The sequence below is a fragment of the Epinephelus fuscoguttatus genome, linkage group LG8, assembly GCF_011397635.1.
Source record: "Epinephelus fuscoguttatus linkage group LG8, E.fuscoguttatus.final_Chr_v1".
Lineage (NCBI taxonomy): Eukaryota > Metazoa > Chordata > Actinopteri > Perciformes > Serranidae > Epinephelus > Epinephelus fuscoguttatus.
Genome location: NC_064759.1, coordinates 40,146,269 through 40,163,101, shown reverse-complemented (window position 1 = coordinate 40,163,101; position 16,833 = coordinate 40,146,269). Strand labels below are relative to the sequence as shown.

Sequence of the window (16,833 nt, the reverse complement as noted above, 5' to 3'; positions counted from 1 at the left end):
AAATGTTATTAGCTTAAGTCATTATATCTGGAATATTTTTACCTTACACCACTTTACCTTACATATGAATGAAACTGAAAAAAAGTGGATTGGAGCATCTCTAACTGTGAGTATATCAATGTCATATTGTTGTAACCAAAACATTAACTCTGTGAGAAACTTGACTAATGGCCAAGAAGCATCACGGTTTAACACAATTGTAAAATCATGGAATATATGTTTGTTAAACCAACACACTGATAAGTGCTCATGGGTGAAATGATCAGCTGATAGCTTCATGTCAGTAGTCTGAATCTACCAGTTAAACGGTCATGTTTATCATATGAATAATATTAGCTATGAACTTTTTAGTTTTTAACCTGTTCTCTCAGTATTTAAAGCAAGCAAATAGGCTACACTTGTTATTCCATCATTTGCAAGAATCCCTTCCCAGGTGCTGATAAAATCACAAATCCTATAACACCTGCCTCACCTGATGAAGCCTGCAGTAGAATGCATTCTTTGCACGGGTGAGTTAGTTATTTCATGAAGACATTGATAAAAGACTTCTGGTGTTCAGTGATTCACTTTTGATTTTGTCATTGTAAAAGTTAAATATATTCAAAACTAAAAGGTTTTAACAGAATAGTAAAAACATGTTTAGCAGTATAAACACTAACTTCACTTTCAGTTGGATAACATTTGAATCATGTAATGATAGCAACAAGATGTAAAAAGGTTAAAGAGGACTACATAACTAACAGATCTGAATTATGTATCACACATGAAAAGAGAGCACATGTTGGAAGCGGTGCTGCACTGTCAATAAAGCAGAGAGTAAGGGGAATGTTAAACATTAGTCAGTGATTTGTAGCTGAACTTGCTGATCCATCTCATAAATAACATGATGCTCAGAGGCTAGATCTAACACCCAGGATTCTCATTGTCTGGCACCCACAAGAGCTCTGTTACTCAGTGTTCATATGAAAAGTGCCTGCAGACAGAATACTCGTGCCTGGTCAAGTTATTAGAGTCAGTAACATTGATAACAGTCCTAAAACTTAATTGAGCAAAGATTGTCCATGCAGGTTATTTGTATCGAAGGTGTGATGCGCTAGCTTGTGTTTATTTAGTTTCTGTGTGTATCCTGTTTGAAGTTAGGACCATGTCTTGACGTCTGTAAGCCATTGTCCACAGCTCAGGATGTGTGTGTGCATATGTACATGTGCTTGTGATTTTCCATGCTGTGTGGTTACTTCTCTGGTGTCCTGCTGCTACCGTTTACTAAAATAGTTCTGGACCTCACTTTCTTTATGGTTGTTTTTATTGAATGAATTTATATTTTTATTGACACTTACACTATACATAAAGTAAGTGCAACTGTCTGACAAACTGTCACTATATCACCAGTCTCAGGTTGGGCATCATTTCACCCATGACTGTTAGCTAACCTAACATTGGATACACTCTGTCTCTTTGACGTTGCGTATCTAATTGCAACACATGACACACATAGATTCAAATGAGTGTCACTGTCAAAGAGTGAAAGAACAAAATTTACTGATAAATTACATCTGAAAAGAAAAAAAAAACAATCCAAAGCTTTGTGGAAAAAAATGGCTTGGGCATAACTCAAAACCTGTGGATTAAAAACTCTTCTCAGTTGAAACCCAGTTCACAAGATAAAATTATGAAATTTTTTGTTCTTCATGAAGACAACAGTGAGATGTCTGTATTTTATTTTTATGCCTCGGCACCGTAGGCATTATGTTTTCAGGTTGTGCATACGTGTATCCATCCATTCCATTCTTGTAAATGCAATATCTCAAGATTGCTTTGAGAGTATTTCTTCAACTTTGGCGCAAATGTCCACTTGGACACACTTACAGTAAGGACAAACTGATTAGATTTTAGGGTCCATAGGTCAAAGTTCAAGATCATTGTGACCTCAAGTTACAAGTACAAGTACATCTGGAGGTAATTTGTTTAACTTTGGCACAAATGTTTACTTGGACTCAAAGATTAACTGATTTGATTTTGGTTGTCAATGGTCAAGGTTACTGTGACCATGCATCTGTCTTATTCTTGTGAATGGGCTATCTCAAGAACACCTTGAGGGAATTTCTTCAAATTTGGCAAAAACACCCACTTGGACTTAGAAATAATCTGTTTAGAATTTGGGGGTCAAGGGTCAAAAATTAATTAATTATGACAAGATTTCAATTTCAAAAGTATATAATGGTTAAGTGATGACATTTCTGGTCATCAGGATTATTAGTCCCAAATTTTAGTTAAGTAAGTTTGGAACTATGTGCAAAGTTTGTTTTATTTTCATGCATGATAAGGTAGATTTTAATGGCAGGAAGACTAAAATCAACATGGGCAATATCAAAAGGGAGCAGCAGCAGGACTGTTCGACCCCTAATAATAATAAATTCTGATAAATTTTATACATTCTTCTGTTTTCTCTCCTCAGTCAATGCTGGATGTAGCTGCCAATGAAGGCTGGCTCATTACGGCCATCAGTATCTGCAACCTGGTGCAGATGATCGTCCAGGGCCGCTGGCTGCACGACTCCTCATTACTGACGCTGCCACATGTGGAACAACAAGACCTCTATTTGTTCAGGTATACCTCACTACACCACTCACACAGCTGCAATGCCTGTACAATGATTTGTCGCTAGCTCTAGTAGATGGCTTATCTGCCTTGTTGCTCTTCCAGCTGTGATTAGACTCAGTGAAATTAAATATCAGCATGTTCCATTAATGTATGAACAGCTTCTTCACATGTCTTCTTCATAGCTTTAAAGAGGACCTATGCTCACTATCAGGTTCACACTTGTATTTAAGGTTTCTGCTAGAACATGTTGACATGCTTTAATGGTCAAAAAATATTTTATTTTCCTTATACTGTCTTTGCTGGAGCCCCTGTGTTCATCCTCTGTCTCTTTAAGACCCCTACTGAAAAAAAACTCAGTCTGCTCTGATTCCAGGTTTCCCACATCTCAGTGTCTCTAACCCGTCACTGCAGCTGGTGAATGACTGGAACGTAGAACAGCAGCACTTTTTATTGTGAAAAATCACAGATAAATGTTTCTTAACACAACTAGTCATATTATAGCAGGAATGCAATTCGAAAGCAGGGAAAAAATTTACAACAGCAGAAAACAAGATAACGTGTTTCCCTGACATTAGCATGAAGCTATATGTAGCAGTGCCTGCAGTTGCAGAATGACTTTAAAGCCACCAATAAAGCTTTTAAACAAAATCGGGGAGAAATTTACAACATCGGCAACCAAGATTACATTTCCCTGATGTTAGCATGTAGTTACATGTAGCAGTGCTTCCATCCTGGAAAAGACTGTAACAGATAATAGCAGCACTCTACCATGAAAAACCACCAATAAAAGCTTGTGAACACAGCCGGACATTATTCAGCAAGAATCTGATCCGAAATCGGGAAGAAGTTTACAACAAGTTTATGTTTCCCTGAGGTTAGCATGTAGCTTCATGTAGCAGTAAAGGGTGGATAATGTTAACACTTGGAGTAGCTAGCATGCCTGGAACAGATTACCATATAAAGAAATCCGGCACACTATGATGTCTTACTTTAGTCAAAGTAGGAAAAACTGTTGTAAACTGAGTGAACAGTAGGAAACGTGAGTTTTTTGCTCACAGAGATTATTTCTACATATGTTTACTTCATTAATTGAAACTTTGGCCATGTTTAATATGAACAGCCTTCATCTTAACACTACATATGATATACATATAAATGACGCTTAAAACGGAAAATCACAATTGGTCCCCTTTGAGGTCTTGCTGCTGTACCAACAAACAGGTCTCTTTATTATGTTTATTTGTTGTATTGTATGCACCATCAATATGTGTTTCTCCAGTTTAAAGTTTCCTTCCATTCCCACACTAGCTATGGACCTCCAAAGGCCATCATTTACATTCTGCAAACCTCCCACACAGGTGCAAACACACATGCAGTCACACATATAGGACCTAGTCCGTTAATGTTCAAAGCAAACAGTTGACAAAAAGTAGTTTTCCCATGCACACACCATATGGATTTCAAGGCCTGCATCCTACAGTGTTGAATAATTTTGTGCAAACACAATAAAAGAAGAGAGAGGTGAGCAAAGAAGTCCCACAGTCCCTGTGGTGAGAGACAGCAGGAGGGATAGGGTAGGATTTGTTGTGATGACCAACAACCTTCCCTCTCCTACTCCAAAGGAAATGGGCAAACAGGAAGGGGAGGAGCAATGCAGGGGGCTTCCACGGGCCAATTGAAGGACTTCCTGAGCTGATTGCTGCCTGCAACGGAAAGGAAAGTGTTTTTGCTGATATCATCGGCCAAGAGTTTCAATCAAGTCAGATTGCCCAGGTAAGGTTACAAATATTTACACAAAGAACACACTGGGACTATAAAAATCCCTTAAAGTATGCTCCCTGGAGAATGTTTATTTACTACAGGAATAATGGGAAACAAAAAAGATAGATTGCAAGGACTTGAATGTTGTACATTTTATAAAAATGAACTTGAGAATGGACCTACTACTATACTCAGTGCATGCAGATCACACGCTACCTCACACACACACCATTATCAGTGACGTGCCATGAGCAGTCTTGCCACTGTGGTCCCAGATACCTCCAGGATCCCCAATTACAGCTCCATTGATAGGGTTTACAGCTCCAATTTAAGTGCTAATTGCAGCAGTAATGAGAGTGTCCGGGCACGACGGCAGGCCCTGTGGCTTCACCCAATCAGTGTCCCCGCTTTCCTCCTTCTCCACCTGTACTACCCCTCCGCTCCTACCCCCCCCCCCGCAGTGTGGCGGCCTCTCTAATTAAATAATTAGATGTGCAGCAGCGTTTCTGTCTGACTTGCCCAGGGAGCGTAATCCTCACATAAATAGCTTTTGCCCGGTGAATCAGAGAGGCTTTTCTCCTCCCAGCCCTCAATACACTGCCACACACACACACACACACACACACACACACACCACCACCATCATCATCATCATCTTCCACCAGTGTGTTTTTTCCTGTCACTTCCTCTGTGCCTCCACCTTTTTAATGTCTTGTGTCTTCCTCACGGTGGGGCTTTTGGGTTGAGCAAAATGTTAAATTCCTCATAAAAACACTTATGAGGCATCTAAGACCAGAGAATCGCGTGTGTTAGAATGAGTCAAGCTTTTATCAAACTGCAGACTTACTGTAAAGTAGCTGACGGATCCATCCATCTCACACAGACCCCTCTCAAATTCTCATTTTTGTTTTTCTCAGATTTTTATACTGCCTCTCTGAGCACCACTTGCATAAGAAAATTTGAAGAAACATGATGATGTTTCATATCTGCAGCTTTGGGTTATTTTTGTGCAGAGTGGGAAATTCACTTTCTGAATTTGGCACTACAGTACATCATTTTCCAAATTCTACCAGGCACTGAAATGATTTACTTTCTTAAATTAATGTAACATAATAATATGACAGTGTGTTCACTTATGGCCACCTCAGGGTACCTTCTGCATTTCAGGACACATTCACACACTCATTTGTGATTGATATACAAATTTCAAGAATTCTGTAAAAGACATACATTCAGTGAGTACAAGACAAAACAATGTTGACAGTAAGAGCCCTGCTTTCCCATCACCCTGGACAACAACACACAAACAACAGTGCTGATAGGTACATGCCCGCTCTGTTCCTTACGAGGGAGGATTAGGGCCATGTTAAGAAAATATTTTAGCAGAAAAAAGTAACAGATAAAGACCAGGAAGTTGGGTAACATGGTATAAATGCAACAAAATGTGTACAAACAGTGTTGGGGGTGACATTAACATATGTTTAATTAGTACCAAAGTAATATAATGCGTTACCAACAATGATTTCAGTTTATTGCTTTCATTTTTCATTTATCCATGCAGATCCACATGTAACACATGTAACCCCACTTTCCAGTCTTTATCTCTTTTTCTCCTAAAATTCCAAGTTTAATCTCGTAATATTTTGACTTTATTCTAATAGATTTACAACTTTATTTTTTTAGATTTACACATTTATTTTCGTAAATATACAACTTCATTCTCAAAATCTACATTTTTCTTTAACGTGACCCTAATCCTCCTTTGTAGTGCCTCATAATAGTAACAAAATAAGATGAAGAGAAAAAGCATAATGCATAACAATTCATTACTCATTTGATTTATAATTTCAAATTTACTACATAATAGCTCATCCCCAAAAATACTGTATGCTTCTTACTGTGTTGGTACACAGAGGTTGTGTATGACTTTCTTGTTGTCCGTCATTATCTATTATTACCTGTCATTTTCATTTTCAGTTTTCAATAATAACAAGACATATTTGATAGCATTTCATTTTCATTCATTTATTTATTTTCAGTTTTTGATAATCAATAGAGAAAGAAGCTGGTAGATTATGCATGAATGAGGACATGGAGAGAAAAGATGAACAGAGACACCGACCATGTGGTCACTTTTCATGGTAAGACCGCACAAGTCCTAGTCCAGTTTGTACCTACCTTGCTGTCACCCATTGGTTTGTGGACTCCCATTTGAGCTAGTGTTAACCTTAACACTAGCTCGGTTATTACGGTGCATTTACAGCTATGTCTAACTGTGATAATGCCAGTGCTAATTTTGGCAAGTGAAAAACAGCGTTCAAAGCATTTAAACAAAATCGCCTGTAAAACCATAAAAACTGAACATCTTTTTTATTAGAGGGTCTTTTAATCAGTCAATCGATTTTATTTATAAAGCTCAATATCACAAATCACAATTTGCCTCAGAGGGCTTAGTACAACTATATGCTGAACACAACTCTTTTGGACAACCACAAAGTTAAAAGTAATTTTTATGAACTGAAAACACAGTGAAATAGCGACAGCGGTGGCAGTAGCTCAGTCTGTGGGGACTTGGCTTGGTTCAAGGCCACATACAGACCAAGTATGGAATGCAGGCTGGTAGCTGGAGAGGTGCCAGTTCACCCTTTGGCCACTGCTGAGGTGCCCTTGAGCAACCCCCAAACTGCTCCAGGGATGCCATATTACGGTTGACCCTGCACTATCCCTCTGCTGCTATTGTGTGTGTGTTGTGTTAAATAAGAGAGATATGCAAGTCAGTTTTCAACTGCCTTGTGTGGATTGACAAAAAAAGAAATTAAATTAATCTACAGCTATGCCCATACTTCATGAATCTAGGATAACACCATGGTTATGTATATGCCTTGTTACTATGGTAGCTTGTCAACTTACAGCGCACACCTGTCACTCAAAGCAGCCAACTCCATAGTTATGCAAAAATTTAAGCATGTGAGTTACATAAAACTTCACCCCATGTACGGTTGTCAGAAACAGAGAAATTAGCTATAGAGTCGAAAACCATTTTTTGTACCAGGCTGTAAACATGTTTATTTCTGCTGTAAAGTTGGGCATTTTAACATCAAGGTCTGCGGAGATTGACTCGCACTTGGAGCCAGCCTCAAGTAGACCTTTGAGGAACTGCAGTTTTTGGCACTTCTGCATTAGCTTTATTTTTCAGCCCTGCAGTTTGCCACTTAGCTCCGGTCTGACTCTGGCAGTTTGTTTGTAGTGTGAAAGCAAATTAGACCAATTAGAGAATTCTGTCATACTATGTATACAGTATACATCTGCTGATCATGGCAACTGTCAAGGAACACTTAGGTAATCTGTGTATTTATGCAAGATCATTACTTTGGTAATACGTATGCGTGTCAGCGTAAGTGTAGGGATTTTCCCTGATCTATCAGTAGTAGTCTTGTCTAATAGTGCTCATATCAATGTCTTTGTTGGTTCTCTGTGACTGAAAAAGTAAATAAACACATATGGTTCAATTAAGTGCAGAATGACTAACTGTCTGTCACCAGAATTCGAGTCCATCAGGGTCCATGTATCATTGATGATGCATGATGGAAGTCTCTAATCCTGTCCAATGCATAAATTACCTGTCGGTCAATATGACTTTATTTTACACCTTTGGGTTCATTTGTAATAAAGCTGTGTGAACATGAGATGGACCAGAACTAAACGCCCATCTAAAGTAGGTGATATATACACACTCCAGAGTGGGAGAAATCATATCTGTAACACACAAGTCCCGAGTGTGAGTCTTGGACTCTGATATCTTGCACACTGTAGTTTCATACTAGACGCCTGCATGTGTTCCTAAGAGTCTTGATGCACCCTTGATGCAAATTATTTTGAGTTTAACTGACATGAGTAGGGTCCCGTTCTTTCTCTATGTCAGTATGTTTGATACTTCAGTGTGTCTAAGCCAAGTCTCCATCACCTCTGATCAAGTAGGGCAAAGATCCACAGGTTTTTTTTGTGGGTGTTGAGCAGCACAATAGGGATATTAATGTCAGTTTTAAGTCACCATCTTCTTTTCCCTCCATCAGGCATGGTCCTTCCTGAGTCATCTCCCAGTGCTGGAGGTTGAGATGAGTGTGAAGGGCTGGTGGGAGGATAGCCAGCAGCAGACGGAGCGTCCCCTGCCAGCTGCAGGAGGTAACTTGAAGGAGGCGAGCAGCTGGCTGGATGTCCACGCTGACCAGGAGTACGTCCTGCAGGTGTCACTGAGGCGCATCAACCTGGGCCAGCAGAGGGTCAGTATGCCCAATACCAATACTCAACTCTGTCAAAATGAGAATCCAAGACATTTAGAATAATATAGTAATAAAGTACAATAACATAAAATGTAATACTGTAGAATATTATACTGTGGCAACTGTTCTCAATGAAAAGCTCAGTTACACCCACTGTACTCTACCTGCCCAGCAACAAACAGCAGGCAGGCAGACACAGTTATAGATTAGCTAATGAACATACTGGAGCATTTAGCAGTGAAAGAGAGGATTATCTCCCTCAGAAGTTGTCAGAGACTAAAAACAGAGCTAAAAGAGAGTGAATATTGATTTTACATGTGTAAGGTGGATACCAAATGAATGATAATGTTGCCCCATAACTGCTTGATGTGTAAATAAGCAACTGTTTACTAACAAGTTCAGTCAGTTCAAGAGGGGATGATATGTCAGTGTTGTGTGCACTAATGTTCTAATGTTAGACCCAGTGCATCATAGTTCGGTGCCAAACCATTTTTCCTTCCCTGCTGGCCTGTACAGATGTAACATGGTTATATGTATATATAGTTGGTGGAGACCAAAACAGATCTAACAAGGGGGTGAATATTAGACATACATTCATTAGTGGGACATAATTTTTTTTTAATTAATACTAATGTACATTCTGATTAATGTATTCATGTACTCTGTAGCATCCCACTAAGATGCTGTGTAGGTAATGTAATGGCATCTTAGAAACTGAAATATAGCTCTCTAGGGACACCTGTATATGAAATAGGGTTGTCATAATACCAAAATTAGGATTTTGATACAATACCTGCCTAAATATCTCAGTACCAATACTGAAATTATACCATTGCAACAACCTACAACATCAGGAAATAATTTGACTAAATGGAAAACTAAAAAAATGTGCTGAGTAGAGCGCAGACCTCCGCCAAGGGGGTGTATTTCATTATTTGTGTTCAGTCTACTTTAGTGCACTACTATAGTGTACAGGCTAATAATCCTGGAAGTGCCAGACTTCTGTTCTGTTAGGTGTTTTTACTTTTGTTTGTTTTTATGTCTCAGCACCGGCAACAGCCATGGCCGAAAGCGTTATGTTTTCGGGTTGTATGTCCATATGTATGTCTGTCCCATTACTGTGAACGCGATATGTAAAGAACACCTTGAGGAAATGTCTTCAACTTTGGCACAAATATTCACTTGGACCCAACGGTTAAAGGTCAAGGTCATCGTTACCTCATCTGTCTCATTCTCGTAAACACGATATCTCAAGAATGCTGTTTTTCAAATTTGGCACAAACTTTCACTTGGACTCAAGGATGAACTGATTCAAATTTGGTGATCAGAAGTCAAAGTTCATCACTTGGACCTCGTCTGTCGTATTCTCGTGATTGCGATATCTAATGAACACCTGAAGGAAATTTCTTCAAATTTGGCTCAAACACCTACTTGGACTTAAGTATGTACTAATTAGACTTTGGTGGTCAAAGGTCACTGTGACCTTGCATCAGTTTCGTTTTGTGAATTTCATGATATCTCAAAGAGGCCATGAGGGAATTTCCTCACAGGTCAACTTCACTGTGACATCATAATATTCTGCAAAAACGCTTTCCTGGCCATTATTCAACATCATAACTCAGGAACAGAAGGGGACACATTTGGTCAGATACTGAATTGGTGACTCTAATCTTGGTGTCGACCTTGAAGCTATGCTGATTGTATAGTATCTCCTGTGCTGTCAGGGGGAAGATGTGTGTAAAGCATCCATGTTTTCACAGACATGGATATAAACTGTATGTGCAATGTGATGGCTTTGTGGAGGCTTGTAGGTATGTCTTTGACAATTAATTAATGCATTTATAACATTATGGATGACTGTAAATAATCAAGATCAAGTTTATAGTGTTGTTAAAGCTTCCACATGGTATGCAATAATCTGATTTCCCCTACGTTTATGTGATTTCTTTGATAGTAACTTTATATTTGCAACCAGATATCAGTTATTAAACAGCATTTAATAAGACTCAATATACCTCCTTGGCAGAGGTCTGAGCTCTTGTTCTAGCTCTAGAGTGAATTTTCTAGTAATAGAAATAACTGTAGACAAAAATGTACGTGCCGTGATTATCACTGATCAAGTGTTTCTAATCATTTATGACTGGTATTCTGCCTAACTGTAAACAACAAATTTTAGCAGCTTGCAGGTTTTTGTGAAGTTAATGTTAGCGGTGTGAAAGTTGTGTTTCCATATAGAGATGTTTGCCACATTGGTAAGTCAGCTAATAAGATAAAGCCAAATTAGCCCAACAGTTACCCTGACATTGCCCTAAATGTTAATTGCCTTGTCAAACTCTGATGTTGAAAAAAGCTTGCTTATTACAAAGTAAATCTCACTTGTTTGATTTATGTCTGAGGGCATAAACCTCTCGCTCTTTGAGCAGGTCAGCATGTTTGCCAGCAAGATGCTAACACAAGTTGGATGTGTTAGCTCCCTTGGTCTGCGTAGGTTTAAAGCATGTTTTACAGGCATGATTTGTGGTCCTTAGGACTTGCCCTGACTGTTCTCTGTGTCATCCAAATAATGCCATATTTCACTTTGTGCGTCAGAATAGTCAACAAGTTACAGAAGGTCCCTCACTGTGCCTGCTGTGATTAAAAGCAGAACGCTTAACACAATTCATAGGAAATAAGGCTCTTTTTAAAACAGTCATTCTTTAAGTACTGATGCTAATAACATGGGATATTATACTGTTTTAATGACATGGTATAATGATACCATTCTAATATTGATATACTGTGCAACTTTAATATAAAAGACATTTAACTACATCCCACTGCATAAATCATCTCATATACAAAGTAATTAAGAAGAAGAGAACGTTCTGGGTCCTTGGACTGTTAGTTTAAATGTAGAGCTATGATACAGTGGTGTGTGACCAAAAGCACAAATGCTCCATATAAAGGCACCTCGGCTAAGATCTCATAATTAAATCAACTTGATATGATAATTATATATGCTTCTGTGGAACAGTGGTGATGTACAGTGCGTCTGTTCTTTCAGAGGAAGCAGGACAGTAAGGCCCAGGCTCCCAGGTTCCCCAAGGTGAAGGACGAAGGCTGGTTCCTGGTTGTTGGAGAGGTGGATCGCAGGGAACTGCTGGCTGTCAAACGGGTCGGATATGTGCGCCACCGCACAGCTGTGTCTGTGGCCTTCTACACACCAGAGAAGACTGGAAAGTAAGCAGCTGCACATAAACATCCCCATACACTCCTCATACAGTGACTGAAAGGAAGTGCAATATTAGCTTGAGAAACACTTTTATTTAACAATTAAAGACCAGATTGCAAGTAGTGACATGGTCCCTACTGGTCTAAGAACTCATGACATACGATGGGTTTTACAAACAGGAATATCAATCATTTTGATCAATTCTCAGGGGAGAGCAAGGACTGTGAATTACATTACGATTGTTTCTTCAGCTAGCTTTAGATGCTTTGCCTTGTTATTATGGAAACTAGACTGCGGACAGTGACCAAAGACCAAGACAACATATTAGTCTGTCTTCTGACATCTCTACTCTACTCTCAGCTCTAATGTCATTGGTTCCTGCTGAAGATTTAAATCTTTAAAAATGGCTCATAAAGACAATGTTTTAAAAAAAAAAAAAAAACAGGTTTAATCATTTCCTAAATAGGGCTGGGTATTGTTTAAAAAATTACAATACCAGTCCTCTTAAAGTGAAACTGATACCAATAGAGTACTTTATTTAATACTTTTTTTCTACTTTATTCAATACCTATGATGCGATCTCACAATCCATTGCTTATCGGTCTGATGATGATAAGCCTCTGAGGGCAACGGCCAATATGTAAGGAGATCCAGTGTAGCCAGCTGATAACCAGGCCAAGACATCACTTCCATGCACCACTCATTTCGACCAATCTCTAAAAGCAGATATCTGTATATGAACGCAGATACACTTTAAAAAAAGCTAATATAAAGCTAACTCGTCGACAGGGAATAGTTCTGAGACTGTGATTCAGCCAATGCGTCAGCCTCTTCTGCTCTCCACATGGACTATTTACCTGCTGCTCAATCATGATGGGTCAATACAATACAAACGGACAACAAAAGAAAGCCAAAATGATTCTGCATACAGATACAGATATCTGTTTAGGCTACGTGTGAATGGAATCATTCAGTTGAGTAAAATACCACCAGATGCCACAGGTATGTAGTATCACCATACTTTCGAAGGTTTCGTGGCATCTCAGCAATCTGAACTGCCAGTTCTGCCAAACAGACCGCACTTCACCACACTACAGACTGTACCGGTTGTAGCTGCTGCGGTAGTGGGCCAATTACATGTTGCATTAAAATTGAAGAAAGTTTGAGGTGATTGGCTGCATGTAAAACCATACTAATTTGTCTCTAGATCTGGATACAAAAGGGAATAGATGCAGGTATTGCTTGACGAGAGAAGTTTTGACACTACTTGCTACTGGGTTATTTCAGCTGATAACTTAAAGGTATCAAGTACCAATATCCAGCCCCGTTACTAAAAAAGCTTCCACTGTAGCTTTTAGCAAACCTTTTTCTTCTGTGCTGTCGTGAGTATTTGGGGCAGCAGAATGATGTATGTGAGACTTAGTCAAATAGGATTTATTGACAATAAGAAAAATGCAGATTATCACCAGAGTTATCCTTGAACCAAACAGAAGGAACAAATATTTTATGCTGTGCAGAAGCTCTGGAGAAGCTAAAAAATGTGATATCAAAGTTTTGCATGGAACAAACACAAACTACAGAGAACTGCATTTCAAGAAAACGACCATTGCTATCAGAAAACATACACAACAAGCCCTGTGTGTCCATGTTTGTGTTCTTATTGCTGATCCATGTACCTTCTGGTTCCAGATGTATCTACACACTGTACCTGATGAGTGACAGCTACCTGGGTCTGGACCAGCAGTACGAGATCCACCTGAATGTAACACCTCCCAGCATCGCTGCTCAGGTCAACACAGAGGTGTCCGACTCAGTGACTGAGCTGTCCCTCACCTGAGGAGCACTGACAGAAAAACTCAGTCATCAACACATGAGTGGGATGAATCTGAAACACATCTGACTGTGTTAAAGGCTTTTTCTGTTGTGTCACTGATCTGTGATGATCAGTGATGTCATTGATTGTTTTATGGTGACAAGTTCAAATTTACTATTTTGCTTTACACACTTTGTATCAGCCCAACTTACCTACTTCTGCTTCAGTTTGTAATTTCTAAGTGAACTTCACCTCTTGCTTAAAACTTGTATTGTGAATGCATTGCATTCTGGTTAAATGAAGCTACTGTTGGCGCAGAAAAAAATACATTTGTGCCTATTCTATGAATTTCTTTTTTTTTTCAGTGTGAAATGGAGGGTATAGAAAAATATCTTGTGATTCTTTCAAAGAGAACTTTTAGTTTACTAATTTAACACTGATTTTCATCAGGAACTTTCAAGTGTTTTATGCTGTGGCCACACCTTAATCAGTGATGTCACAGCAGGTGTTTATCCTTTGACCAATGCTGCACAACACCATCACTGATGGACAACAGTTATGTCCCATTTCAGAAGGTGTCTCCCTCATGGTCCGTTTTTCTCGACCAAATACATTGTTCTTGGGTATCAAGGCTGTCCCATTCCACATGTGGCCCTGAAATAAATCTTTCCTTTGCCAAAGGTTCTTGGTGTCTAAAAATTCCTTGAATGCTGGTCACTTGTCTCAGTCAGTGCACTTACATGACCTTATAGAAAATTGATTTATTGTGTTAGTTCAATTAAAACCAGACTTTATAAATACATGTAAACATGTTGGCACAACTGAAATTTTACCAACACACCCACATGATTGGGAGTTGGATTACTCCTGCATGTATACAGTCAGTTGGGCCCAAACTGGCCTAGGCGAGGAGGAGACACAGCTCATGTTGTGTCAGCTGAAAGAGTTCAATATTTTAAAGTACACAGATGGGATGCTGCTAGCTAACCGTAGCTAACTTGTTTGCTGATTGTTTGGTCTGTGACGTAATAGGTCAACTGGAAAAAGGTCCAATACTCACAAACTGAAAGGGGGCATATCACCACCTATCAGAGTCAGACATACTTCGGTCAATAAATCGATTGCCCTCCTGTGCTTGTATACTGGGACAAGGACACAAGTCCAATTAAATTGCCTAGTCGAGCTATAACTGTAGCTCTACTTCACTGTGCATGTAAACGTACTGAGTGTGACTAAAGGCCTCAGTAAGCTTTAGATGAACTAGGTCGCACAATGTGTCATCTGACCACATCAAAAGAAAAAAAAAATACCTTCATACCCTGCTACAGTACACACAGTGCCTCCTAGATCTCTCTTTGAGACCTCTGTGTGTGTTTGTCTTTGCAGTCTCAACATGATGAATTGTGCAGATGGAAATAACAGCACACACATTCAGACAGCCTCTCCTCACAGGCACCGATGGTGTTTCACTTGGTTGTATGCACAAAAACTGGCGGAAGTAGTGCTTAAAACGGAAGTTCAGACCTTGTCCACTTTTACTCCTGTATGTTCACCCCCAGCCAATGGTTGTATAAAGCGGGCAATTGGCCGGGTATATGTCTTGAACCTCCATTTGAAGGGTTGGGCCGGTCTAAACATTTTTTAGACGGGTTTGATATTAAGTCAGACACTGGGTTGGACCAGTAGACAGAATTTTATCACAAGATTTAGTCGCATTTGATTCAGCTGCTACATCATGGAACATTGGAGCACTCTGTCCACGTGAAAACCACTAAATATGCACTTCTGTCACATCATGTAAACAAACCAAGTAGCTATCAGCTGTGCGCTCAAGATCAGACTGTAGACCTAACCACTTAAATGATGGGTGAGCACTTCCTGTCCTTCACTGTCTTCCTACGTTTATATTTTTTAAACAAAACACAAGTTTTTTATTGTGATATTTATTGGAATTGATATACAATATAGCCAGCAGCAAGTAGGTTGTTATTAGTGATGGTCATTTGCCAGAAACTTTCCGCTTTCTGGTGTTCTAGCTGCCACCTTATTTTGGTGTCTGTAGTGAAATAAGAAGGTGTCACATAGATTATTCCTCATTTCAACTTCATGAATCAGCTGTTCCTCATACACTGCGGCACTTTCAAAGTGAGCATCAGCAATGAATAGAAACATGGTGTCCACCAAAAGTCAGCAGCCAGTTAAGACACCTCTTTCATCGGCTTCAAATCCAAAATGTTGCCACGTTGGTGCAGTTTTAGTTTTCTTGATAGACTATCACCCCAAGAAATACTTTACCAGTCTTGTAAACAAACGCAGCATGGTGCTTGTCTCCCTTCCCTCTTCTACTGAATTTGATCTCCTCCATGTTGCAGGTGCTCGGCTCAGAGCCTGTCAGACACTAGTGGCTCTGTTAGTCCTTCTGTAAACAAACATAATAATGTTAATAATCATGTTTTCAGATTGCTGGATTTTGCACCATGATGTCATCAGCGCAGGTCTCTAATGTAGGCTATTTTTTAATTTACCAGAACGTGTAATAATGACAAATGCCAGTTCAGCCGTTTGCCAACACATTCTCACTCCAACCTCTTCACATATCGACATTTCCACATCAAGATATGACGTGCAAAGTTCCCTGGATACATTGGTTGATGAGGTTCTGGGATGCTGTGTCACCCTCAGCCTGTTACATGCATTGTCAGTTTTCAAAATACACTTACGTTTTCACAGAAAATGTACAATTTGTATACAGTGTCTTTCAAAATAAACGTACAGTGTTGCTACAACACTGCGAATTGACATTTTTTTCTTCCTTCAACAACAAATGCACGTGGTTACATTTAGCCAACACAAACACACACATGGTTGGGTTGAGAAAAACTGAACCGGGTTTGGCCTTACAATCACACAAGAACCGAACACCTCCTGGGTGAAAGTCAGTGGTTGTAGGACCTATCCAGCAACTTTCCCACCCACCCTACTTGGACTTTCGGCACCTTAACTTACACTGTTGTCTGGCCACGTATTCCCCTGATGCCGCTGGTTGCCGTTACACAATAACAGCAACCAGCTGCATGTCACGCCGACGTGAAAGAACTTCTTTTTCGTTGGTGTCTGATACCGAAAGTCACTGCCTAAGCACTGGTATTTGATGACTTCAATGTGAG

The 16,833-nt window shown here is 39.5% G+C and overlaps 1 protein-coding gene across 1 annotated transcript in view; it reads left to right on the top strand.

The window, feature by feature from the left end:
* The window catches only part of ascc3 (activating signal cointegrator 1 complex subunit 3), a 252,888-nt gene extending 236,509 nt beyond the window's left edge, over positions 1-16,379 (top strand). The window contains exons 38-42 of the mRNA XM_049583116.1: positions 2,456-2,607; positions 4,224-4,374; positions 8,436-8,642; positions 11,686-11,861; positions 13,543-16,379. Coding sequence (XP_049439073.1) covers positions 2,456-2,607; positions 4,224-4,374; positions 8,436-8,642; positions 11,686-11,861; positions 13,543-13,690 — 834 coding nt within the window. The 3' untranslated portion in view covers positions 13,691-16,379. The remainder of the gene's footprint in view (positions 1-2,455; positions 2,608-4,223; positions 4,375-8,435; positions 8,643-11,685; positions 11,862-13,542) is intronic.
* The last annotated feature ends 454 nt before the right edge of the window (positions 16,380-16,833 follow it).